General features: G+C 40.6%; 1 protein-coding gene across 1 annotated transcript in view; it reads right to left on the reverse strand.

Moving 5' to 3' along the window:
* The window catches only part of LOC111151669 (titin), a 270197-nt gene that overhangs the window by 220503 nt on the left and 37669 nt on the right, over window positions 1-12025 (reverse strand). Inside the window, 10 exon segments of the mRNA XM_022509842.1 lie at window positions 487-675; window positions 5790-5915; window positions 6123-6407; window positions 7907-8138; window positions 9310-9475; window positions 9565-9706; window positions 10168-10428; window positions 10844-11104; window positions 11250-11510; window positions 11603-11866. Of these exon segments, the coding sequence (XP_022365550.1) occupies window positions 487-675; window positions 5790-5915; window positions 6123-6407; window positions 7907-8138; window positions 9310-9475; window positions 9565-9706; window positions 10168-10428; window positions 10844-11104; window positions 11250-11510; window positions 11603-11866 (2187 nt within the window).

The raw sequence follows: 12025 nt of genomic DNA on the forward strand, positions 1-12025 counted from the left end.
TCAGGCATTCTTTGAATGACGGTGAATACACCTATGTGGTATACAGACCTGAAATCATCCTCCATAGCTTCTGTGAAATCAGAATTGTATCAAGACAACAGGAGGATAGTAATGCTTACATTACATTTTTTTAGAAAAAATTTTCATCCTAGCTAAATGAGAAAGCAAATCTACCTATTTCTTTAGCATGTTTCTCTCCATTCTGATACATGCTGATCAGAAAGCATGAAAGCTGGTAAGGAGAGCAATACATTACAGAACATTATAAAGACAAAGCAGGGCAAAATGAGAAATGATGTTTTGTGATTCATAATGAGATGGGATAAATGGAAAGTGAGAATGCAGCATATAACATGGAAACTATTAGTTGCATTAAAAGAGAACGATAGGGCCAACGATGGTTTACATGGAATCTTTAGTGATTGTTACTGACATTGTGAGATTAGAGCCATATTTAAATGTGGTTCTGAAGGTTATTCACTGTACCTGCCAGTCTCAAGTTGGCTGTGCTTGATACCTGACCCACAGCATTATTGGCAACAAAAGTGTAAGTTCCTTCATCTTCTGGATAAGCTTCAGCAATTTCCAGTTGGTAAGTGTCTTCAAATTGAGTCATTCTAAAGAACCTAGATGGCTTAATTTTCTTGTCTTTGCTGTACCAAGACACTTTTAGATCTGCATCACAAAAGGAAAAAAAAGATATTTGAATGACAAAAAGTGGTGGATATTTTTACCTGAAAACACAATATTGATTATATCGGTGACTAAGTTTCCGATGTATCTTCATAACATTATATTTCTCTTTTTGGGCATGCCACATCTGCTCTTACAAGATCTCTTTTCATCTTTAAGAAAGAAACATGAGGGGCGCCTGGGTGGCTCAGTGGGTTAAGCCACTGCCTTCGGCTCAGGTCATGATCCCAGGGTCCTGGGATCGAGTCCCGCATCAGGCTCTCTGCTCAGCAGGGAGCCTGCTTCCCACTCTCTCTCTCTCTGCCTGCCTCTGTCTACTGTGATCTCTCTCTGTCAAATAAATAAATAAAATCTTTAAAAAAAAAAAAAAGAAAGAAACATGATTTTCTAGAAAAATCCAGCTTACAGGCTGATTCTAATGTTTGGAAATTTACTATTTCTGTTATATTCTTTTTAATCCTGTGCAGGTTATGCTGTGGAAACAGGGACAAGGTTTTGATATAGTCAGTGACCTTGAGAAAAAGATTGTGTCCTAAGGAATAGTCATCATGATGGGTTTGATCTAGGATTGTGGTTGCCTACTGCGCTTGGGGTTGTCTACTGCGCAGAAAGATCAAAAAGCAATCTGAGAAGATCAACATTCCCAGAAGTTTAAAACAGACACCCTAAGGCTGAAGACAAACATTTTCTACATTTTCATTATCTATGAGCAAGCACTGAAAGGTCTTAGCACAGCAAAAAATAATTTTTAAAATTGAAAGAAAGGGTCATAGAATTTGGTCATCTTAGATATATTTGGCTTTTTTCAAAGTAATGGTAATAATAAATGATAATAAAACTGGCTCTTTTCACATAAAGTTGAAAATAACTCCAAACCAAAGATTAAAAAACATTATGTTCTTACAGTTTAAGGTGAACTTTTAAAAAATATTACACTTCCATTGAAACAATCACCCTCTAAGTCAAGAGTGAATTTAAATTTAGTCACAAGTTTTAAAAGCCACAACCCAAGACTTCTTGATTTTGGAATGCGATCATGATATCACTTCCTTATCCCAATACCATCCACAGGGGGATTTTTCTAATGGCCCAGTGAGCTAGCATTTGTTTGCATTTTAGCACAAATTTTGGTTTGTGAAGGTTCCCCTCCTGCCCATGATGATAGTTGTTTATAAATTACAGGTTCTTCTTTTAAAGACACAAATGTCTTCACTTCCTTAGGTAGCAAGGTAAAGTAGAAAATGGAACACTGATACCACAATTTCCCAGCTGTGTGACCTTAGACCCATCATTTAATCTCTCTGGGCCAGTCTTCTCATTGGTAAAATGAGATGCATAATACTTCATGAGCTCTTCATTGCAAAAAAAAAAAATGTTGTGTGAATTGAATGACTTACATGGGAAGGACTTTATAAACCACTGGCATAAGTCAGTTATTAAAGCAAGACTGTTTAAACACCCCCCTGCCAAGGGATCATCAGTGCCTTTAATATTTTGCACCAAGACAGGGTCATGTGATATAATAGATAACGCCATCACATGGAATTTAATAATCATTCTACAACCATTTAGTCTGTCTGTTAAACCTCAGTGGAAATGGGATGATGAAGAGTTTGTCCACCTCTTTACAGGGTTCTCTGCATAGTCCTACAGTTACTTCCTCCTTTGGAGAAGGGATGAAGCCCCAGGACAGGCATGCATGGCCAAAAATAAAGGAGCTAAGAGACGAGACCTCTCTTGGTAATGAACTTGGTGCTTCTGACGGGACTGACACTATCTGTGTTGGTCACTGGCCTCTTCTGGCTTCTACAAGGCCACCCCACTCTTCCTGCTCCCCATTCCACCGCTCCATTGTATTTGGTCCCTAAATTCCCTTCATTCCACCTCTCAAATTCTCCCACAATCTACACCCTTCTTCCTCCTGACTCCCCTTATTGAGGGCCTCATCAGCACTTTCCAAGTCTATCAAGATGGCCTCTCCCTTGGTCCTCACCAGGTCTCCCCTCTCACATCTGACCATTCTTCTTTGCACAATCACAGTATTGTCTCCAAAAAGCAAACCTAATCATGTTACCCAGAGGCTTAAAAATCCTTCAGTGGCTCCTCAGTGCAAACAAGATAAAATCTAAAATCCTAAGCGCAGCATACCAAACCCTTTGGGATCTGGCCCTTGCCTTCTGGCCTTTCCTCCACTAATTACATCACTCTCCAACCATACTGAAGCCACTTGTCATTTCCAGCACATGAAGTACTCTCGTAGGCTTCTTTGATTTGTAAATGTCATTCTCTGCCTAGAATGCCGTTGTGTTCAATGATCCTGTTGATTCTTCAATGCCCAGTCCATGCATCTCTCTGACTGTCATGCAAACAGACAGCACCAAATACATGGGCTGTTAAAGCACGTACAACCTTGCAATCTAGCAGCTAATGTAATAATATTTCAATATCAGGAACACTGACATTGGTAGAATACAACTGAAGAGACTTAAATGAACAATGGGCATCCATCATAGCTAGACTAATTATTTATCATTTTATTTAGATAGAGGTGGCTCAGTAAGCCTCCAAATGATACTATCTGTAGGATAAACATTAGCGAAAAGCTAGCTTTGTTACAAATTTTAAAATTCTACTTTTCCAAATTGCTTTTCCACCAGTAGGTGGCACCAGAGACCTTCAACAGGCAACACTTTCTCATAAAAAGTCCTACCAGATTGCTCAAGGCCAACAAGTTCTAAGCTTAGGGGAGTACTAAGTTCCAAAAACATGTGACTGGGGTTTCTGAAGACGCAATTATTTTCCAGTATAGAAGGCAGGACTGAATTTGTTTCCCTAGGGTAGTACCTGGTCAGAGGAATTTGTGTAAATACTTTCAGTGGCAAGAGCATAAAACTTTATCATTTGGTAAGCTTTTAAAAGGGCATTTTACTTAATAAACAATTTTTGCCATATAAAAAAACACATTTGCAAGAGGATGCTCAAACCTCTGTATGTGTATAAATAGTACACACATAAAGAGTTAGTAACCCACGAATTTATAAAGTCCATTTAAACATTTAAAGATGTCAGTCATATAGAAGATATTTTTCTATTTCTACCCCAACTGGAGTCTTATAGAAGGCTTTGAAGATACTTTTGCAACACCTTAAAGGCAAAACTATATTATTTATAAACTAAAAAGTGCTATATGAAGACTACTGCTTTAAGACAATCATATATATGTATATTGATTTGAAAATTTTCCTCTAAAAATTCAATGAAAGGATAAATTTAGTGTGACTTCAGTGAATTTGATATTAAAATGCATTTTTCTTTATTGTGTTAGCAGATTATTATCAAATCAGTCCCTATTTCTTGATATTTAGTATTTCTCAAACTCTGTGCTTTGAAGTCACAAAGTCTGTGGTGTTTGTCTGTATTGGTCACCCAATACCAGACTTTTATGTTTATATAATTCCCCTCTATGGCTATAATAAAATTAATGTATTGAGCACTAGTCACTTGCCAGCCATGCCTATAGGTACTTTACATACATAATATCTTTTAATTACGCCCATAAAAATCAAATAGGTTCATTTGGTTTCTAGATCAGCATCTCTATTTCAGAGGAGGAAGTCATCAGGTCATAGAAAGCCAATTGAAATACTAACTTGTTTAGGAAAATGGCTCATGGCAATGCAGAGATTGAGTCATAAACTAATGGAAGAAGTATAAAAAAAAAAAAACAACAGAAAAAACCCCCACACTTACTAGGTGCTGTGAGAAACCCTAGCTCTAAGAATTTCCCTTTGATGGTCATACATAAATGCCTGCAAATAAGAGAGTAACTTTTATTGGGGATAAAGCTGATTTACCCTATCTGAGGTAAATTTACAATCATAATTGGCTTGAAATGGCTGCAAACATCTTGTCTCATTCTACTAGGACCGGATTCCTGAGGTTGGGGGGAGGGCCCGGGACCATCTGGGAGACATGCCCTTACTAAAGAGTGTAACAACGAACTCACTGGGTGTTACTGCCTGATGAACACGGCTAAGTGACGCTGAGTGTGATCTAACATGCTCCTGATTGGTGTTAGTCATATGACAATCATTCTTTTGCCCAATTAACAATTACTTATTGAGTATATACTATCTATGAAGCTATTCTGGGACAAGGATCCACCCTTGCTGCCCAGGATAGTACTTCCCAGCAGCTACTCCCCTTTTAGGCAAGAGGTTCTAGGTACTAAGACAGAGTCTCTGCCCTCCTGAAATATACATTCTAAGATCAAATGCAATACTATCCTTACTTTATTCATGAAGCAAAGAGAACCAGAAAAATCTATTTGCCTAAGGTCAGAGTGGAGCCAAGATTCAAATCCAATCTCTGATTATAATGCCCCCACTTTTGATGCTACTGGCAATTGCTTTCCAAAGGAATATACCTTTTCACACAAGCACTGTCTACAGACTGAGTAATGTCTTACATATAAGCAGACTCTTCTTTTGAAATATATGTAGGTACAATATTATAATTAATATAATAACAATTGTAGTTTTGTTGTATATTTTTTGAAGAGATAACAAAAGTTATCTATGCGGGGGACACCTGGGTGGCTCAGTCAGTTAAGCATCTGCCTTCAGCTCAGGTCATGATCCCAGGGTCCTGGGATCAAGTCCCGCATCGCACTCCTTGCTCAGCAGAGAGCCTGCTTCTCCTTCTCCCTCCGCCTGTTGCTCACTCTCTCTTGCTCTTGCCCATTCCCTCTGACAAATAAATTTAAAATATCTTTAAAAAATTTATCTAAGGGAACAGGACATCTTTTGAACATCAGAAAACACCGATCAAGTTCTTTTGTTGTTGTTGTTGTGGTTAAAAAAAAAACAAAACACCACAACATAAAATTTACGACCTTAACCATTTTTAGGTGTATACTCAGTAGTGGAAACATGGTCTATTCCTTTATTCAGTAATTCAAGTAAGTCTTCTGCAAGATTCTTAATAAAAGTCAAATTATGCACAGGAGATGTTTGTGATGGAGGAAAAGGTAAGAAACCTTGCCTCAGATCATTGTTTGTAAATATCAGCACTGATACCTTTGCTCATAAACCTACCTGTTCCAGACACTCTGCACTGAAAACGGGCTGGCTGTCCCTCAGAGGTGACAGTGTCCTGAAGTGGAGTGATGATGGCAGGAGGATAAACTGGCATTTCTTGATCTGGAGACACAACTTCTGGAACTAAAGAAAGGGATCACAAGATCGGTCATGATTAAGTCACTTACAGACTGCACAGAATGGAGCATGCAGATTTATCTTATCTTCCTAAAAGTTGGGTAGCAGTCTACTTTTAGGAGCTCCAAACTGTATTTATAAATGCAGTCGGAGAACGCAAAAGAGGGTTTCTTAGGTTTGATTTTAAGCTGAGAAGTAGCAAGGCCTGTGTACCTTCCACCGAGAGCGAAGCAGAGGTTGTGGCAACACCGTAGTCATTCTTGGCTTCGCAGGTATAAACAGCTGCGTCCTCTGGGAAGGCTTCGATGAGCAAAAGTGTGTACTCTTGCCCATCGTGAAGAAATTTGCACTTGAAGCCCGTGGAAAGCAGCTGCTCCTCCTTGTACCAGGAAATCTTCGGCTGTGGTCTGCCGGATATCACGGCACAGAAGCGGGCCGGCTTGCCAGACTGCACAGTCACGGGCTGGAGTTCCTGAAGGATCTGGGGCGGTTCTGGAGCTGGGAGTGAATGAAAACCAGCAGCGTGTGAAAAAGCATGAAAACACGGGAGAACATGTGAATGCCTACGTTAATTTGTGGCCAGTGGTGACGTGTCCGGAAACCAAACTTTGGAACCATGAGAGCTTTACTTGCCTGAGAATATCGGAACATTCTTTGTGCTAAGAAGAAAGGACACATTGGGAATTCTGTCCTCAGATAGAATGACTTTAGAAAGATACTTGTGATATTTGAGGCTTGGTCAGGGGTATCATCATAACAGGATCACCCCTTTCCTTGTTGGGGTCTGTGTGGGGGTGTGGCAATGGCCAGCACCCTAAAGAATGCTAGAACGGCTGCCACATGCTATCTATTTTGTATCATTTGGGAAAACCATGTGCCCAGGTGTTCATCACCTTTAGGTTTGTTTGATTTGCAAGTATTTGTGGATATGTCAGAGTCACTTCTTTATAACCAGGTGCCAACGAAGTATAATCATTACATATGAAAAAAAGAATAAATGTTAATCTTGATCTACTTAAAGGCAATTAATTAGACTTAAAAAAAAAAAGAAAAACACTTTCCTGCTATGCTAATGAAACCATCTTCTCAGTGTTGTGATGACTGAGGGGAACTGGGTAGTTCATGGAACAGAGAAATGGGGAGAAAGGACTTCTGTGAGGCTGTTTTCTGACCTTTACTTCTCTGTGCCTCAGTCTCTCTACCACTAATCTAGAAAGAGTAAGAACTGGATACCATAATGGTTTCGTCTTCTAGGGTCTAAGGGGATGTTGGCAATGTGGCTCATTTTTGTTAACCTGAGATTATTCCTGGGGTTCTTCAATCTGCTTCTGAGGTATTCATTCAGAGTAGACTCAAGATTCAAATAGGGATGGACAGTCCTTCTTCTCCGTATAGATTAGTCTCATTTCTAGAGGAGCCTCAAATTCAGCTCTCAGCTTTTCATGAGGCAGGTGGGTGCTTTCAGGGCTCCCCTCTGAGGATGTGGTAGCGTATGGAAAAAGAGCCTCTGGTCCTCGGGCTCAAGGCAAAGAAAACCTAGCTCCGCAGCATCTGTGGCTCTCCAGGCCCCCTGGGGTCTCAAAGAGGATTTCTGCATTTTCCCTGGCACTCCCCACTAGAGGCTGCAAATGCCCTGGGGCTTGGTAGCACTACTAGCACCTAAGCAGTTGGCTCCAAGGGTGGAGAACTTGACCAGCTGAGTGCTGTAGCTAGAAACCCACTGAGGGTCTATTATAGTTGACAGACGGTGGATATTCAATAGAGTTGAATAACTAAATGAGGGTCTAGCCATTAGGCACTTTCTGGAAATGACATCTTTACGGTCATTTTAACAGCTGCCATCCCTTCACCACAGGTGATATGTGAAAATAAATGTAGCTGCAATACGAGTAGCATGGCTTCTTCGGAAGTTGCCCAGAAACTATCAGCCCTTTAGGAACTTAAAGGGGAGGATTATCCCAGTTGGTTCCACAAAATATGCGGGTATCTCTACCTACCATTGACATAGAGAGTAACGGAACTCCTGTTCCTTCCTGCCACAAAGGTGTATTCACCGGCATCGCTATGCCTGGTCTCAGAGATAAACATCCGGTGGATTCTTCTCTCCACCACATACTGGTGTCGTTCTTGAACTTGGAAATTGATTTCAATGCCGTCTTTATACCAGTGGGCATCAACATCGTCTTCGTTGACCTCAAACTCAACGACAGCACGTTGTTTCTCAATAACCTTTCAATGGAGCAACATAAAAAGAGAATTGAAGTCCTGCTTTCCTTTCAGTTTTAGCCTATTTCTAAAACTGCTCATTTCAAAAGCATGTCAAAACTATACATTATGATATAAACATAATGTGGGTGAAGTGCATTCTAATGTGTCCTGCATATCCTTAGACAAATGCTGCCCTAACTTCTTCTGTAAAGAATCCTGCTGACACCTGCACTGAGGAGAGACGCCGCCTCAAAGAGACTGATTTGAATCCTTAAAATGCTTGCTTTTTAACTAATCACAATAACAATAACAATACCTTATATCTGTGGGCTTTTCATTTTTTTTTTTTGGCTTTTTTTTGGCTTTTCATTTTTGACAAAGCTCTTCTACTATTTAATTTGATTTCTTGTGGTATGAACAAGAACCTCCTGGGTACGTAGAAACTATTAGCCTCATTTTTAAAAGTGAGGAAATCAAGGTTCAGAATTGGGCAGTAAAGGACAGAAGACATATTTAGGTCATCTGCGTCCTCACTGAAGGCTTTTTCACTATGGCCTAAGGTCTGTCATGCCTGATTCTCCTCAGATAAGCAATAGGGTAAATCTGAATTCAAAGGATATTTCTCCTAACACGTTCTCTCCATTCCACCATTTGGGAAGACAGGCACTCGTGAAACAAGCTCTGCACAAGTGGTAGAGGGCAAAGCTGTCCAGCTCAGCACCCCTGCTGGGAATCCAGCTTTGCTCCAACTGGTCTACCTCCTGGACCTCAGAAGAAGCATCCCCAACCAAGTCCCTATACCCCTGCTTCTCCATGACAGAAGCCATATGACAAAACGCCACCTTGTCCTGCCTTCCCTGAGTTCTGGTTGCTGTGTAAGCACCACAGTGTAAATTTTAGCTCTTTCCTGGTTTGGACTGCTTGGCAGGTGGCCATTTATGAGGCAGCAAAGTTTCTACAGCTGCTTTAATTAAAGTATCCAGACAGCTGCTAAGGACATACTATTTCCCTAAGTGAGGGAAAACTGTGACTAAATTGATGTCAGATTAAGAGTCTAAGCCAGCAGGGATCAGCTGTTTTCATTCTTTAGAAGACTGTGGTTAGAAAATGTTAAGGTTAAAAATTAAAATCTCAAACTATGAAATATGAGCCCTTGATGACGTCTCCCCACATTCAGCACGTAAAACAATACCTGAACCTCCCTTTTGAGACTCCGGATGCGGACATCTCTGCCCTCTACATAGAGGTTGGCGGTGGAGATGTTGCCTCCTGCCACCACTGCATACTGCCCGGCATCAGACATCCGGGTGGACGGGATCAGGAGGCGGTGGACGTATTTCTCTTTCTGTATCTTTATTCTATGGATGACATGGAAATGGAAGTTTAATGAATGGTGACTCAAAGCAAACTGGGAATTACTGGAATGTAGCCAAGGAACACAACTGACCTATCCACGGCTGGCAGCTCTTGGCCATCTTTCATCCACTGAACAGTGATGTCAGGTTCAGAAACTTCACATTCAAACATGGCTCGCTTCTTCTCAAGAACCTTGATGTCCTTAATGTGTTTTCGAAATTCTATATGGCGAGCTGGAAAACAGCGTGTACAAAAATTAATCTTCCTAATGGCTTTAAGACATAACTCACAATTCAGGGGCTTTCAGTGTAGTCAGAATTGTACAACCATAACTATCAATGTTAGAATATCCTTGTCACCCTCCCAAAAACCATACAACCCTTAGTCATCACCCACCAGACCCTCCAATGTAGGCACCCATCTATGGTCTCTATAGATTTGTGTATTCCGACTTTCCTATAAAGGGAATCAGACATGACACGGTCCTTTGGGACCAGCTTCTTTCACTTAGCGTAAAGTTTTTTCAGGTTCATCCATGTGGTAGCATGTATTGGCATTTGCTTTTTATTGCTAACAATATTTCATTACACAGAAACACCATATTTTATTTTTCCATTCATTAATGCACTGACTAATATTTTATAAGGTGCGTTTGACATCTAGTTGTATGGATAAGACATTTATGACCCCATACCTTCCACATAAAGGGTGGCTGTTGATCTAGCTTTTCCAGCTACAAAGGTGTACTCGGCTGCATCCCCAAAGTGAACGTTCCTGATATTCAGTGAGTGTGTGAGCTTTTTAGTTCTCATCTGGCACCTGTCAGTTGATTTGATTTCCACACCATTCTTTAACCATTTGTAAGAGATGCCTTCATAGTTCACCGTTACCTCAAAGGTAATTGTGTCTTTTTCTTCAGCATTGATGTCCTTCAGCATGGATGTAATCATAATTGCTGCAAGGGGGGAAAGAAATACACCCAAGGAGACTTAGTGTGATGTGAGTCATAACGAGCACAGAGTGAAAACTCGGAATGTGTTTAGTCTGTCTGCAAAGGTGATTATAGTTCTGGGATATGAGCTATGCTATCTTCCAGGTACCCTCTATGGGACAATACCATGTGACAGAGGAACAGAGAGAGCTAGGGATAGATACTATAGCATCTTTATAGGTAGCTTTTCAAGGCAACTCTAATCAGAAAATTTTATCCAGGTGGAGATGCTAGTGCCTAACTTAGGGTGAACACACGGTAGATATTTCAGTCAAGAACTTTTGGAGTGGATTAACTGGTCAGGAAGGAAACGTGTAGGATATGTAATAACAATGAGTTTACCAAATATTTTATATATTTTGTTTGTTTGTTTACTTACGGGTCACTTTCAGGGTAGCGCTGACTTGGTCATTGCCGCAAACAAATGTGTATTCTGCTGAGTCCTCTGTGCTGGTGTTCATGATGATCAGCTGGTGGAGTTTCCCTTGCACAACTATCTTGAACTTCTCACTCATCTCAATCTCCACACCATTCTTCAGCCACATGGAAGGGACATTGAAGTGGGACACCTCACACTCAAAGGAGGCAGCTTTGGTCTCAGGTACCTCAATGTTTTTCATGGTTTTTGTAATATGTAATGCTTGGGAAAATCAAAAAGCACTTCAGTTAATATATTTTATTTAAAAAAATGGATGAAACCAACCAACCAACTGACCGACCAACCAACCAACCGATGAGCCCATGGGGATCATCTCGGGGAAATACTGAAAGGGGCTAATACTTACTCTCCACGAAAAGTTTAGCTTTGCATTCCAATTGCCCCACCACAGCGGTATATTCCCCAGCATCCGAGGGGGTAATATGTTGCAGCATCAGCTTGTGGACCTTCCTTTCTGAGACCAGTCTGTGCTTGTCACTTGGCTTAATCTCCACATTCTTGTGGAACCATTTTACTGGAACAGTGTCATGGGAAACACTAACTTCAAAGGCAACGGTGGCATTTTCCAAGGCGGTCACATCTTTCGGCTTTTTAATGATCTTGACAGCTAACAAGGAAAGTTGAGGCAGTTCAGTGATACGGTTAACTTAGGGGCAACCATACATTGGCTACATGTAAAATGGTTCTAAATCAACTCACTTTCAACGTGCAGTCTGGCACTGGCTCCTAGCTTTCCAAGCTTGAAGCCATATACAGATTCATCCACAACAGCACAGTTTTTAATCCTCAGAGTGTAAACTGTTCCTTTGACTGAGATGTCATACTTGTCACTGGGTTGCAGCACGACACCATTTTTGATCCACTGGACGCCTTTTACGTTAGGGTGAGTAAGCTCGACGGTGAAAATAGCATCCTGTGTCTCTGTCACTGTGAGGTTCTTCAGAGTCTTCTTAATTTTGACAGCTGAAGACAAATTTATGATTGGTTTAGGAAATAAAGATGGTACGGCCAAGTAAAAGAAGTCCTGGGATAAGATCATTACCTGGTCATCTTGCAAAAAAACAGTTATCAGAAATGTTGCAGTTATGCATCACCTCTGTTTTAAAAGACACCTTGAGATTA

This window comes from Enhydra lutris, unplaced genomic scaffold (assembly GCF_002288905.1).
Source record: "Enhydra lutris kenyoni isolate GAN:26980312 unplaced genomic scaffold, ASM228890v2 scaffoldscaffold1, whole genome shotgun sequence".
Classification (NCBI taxonomy): domain Eukaryota; kingdom Metazoa; phylum Chordata; class Mammalia; order Carnivora; family Mustelidae; genus Enhydra; species Enhydra lutris.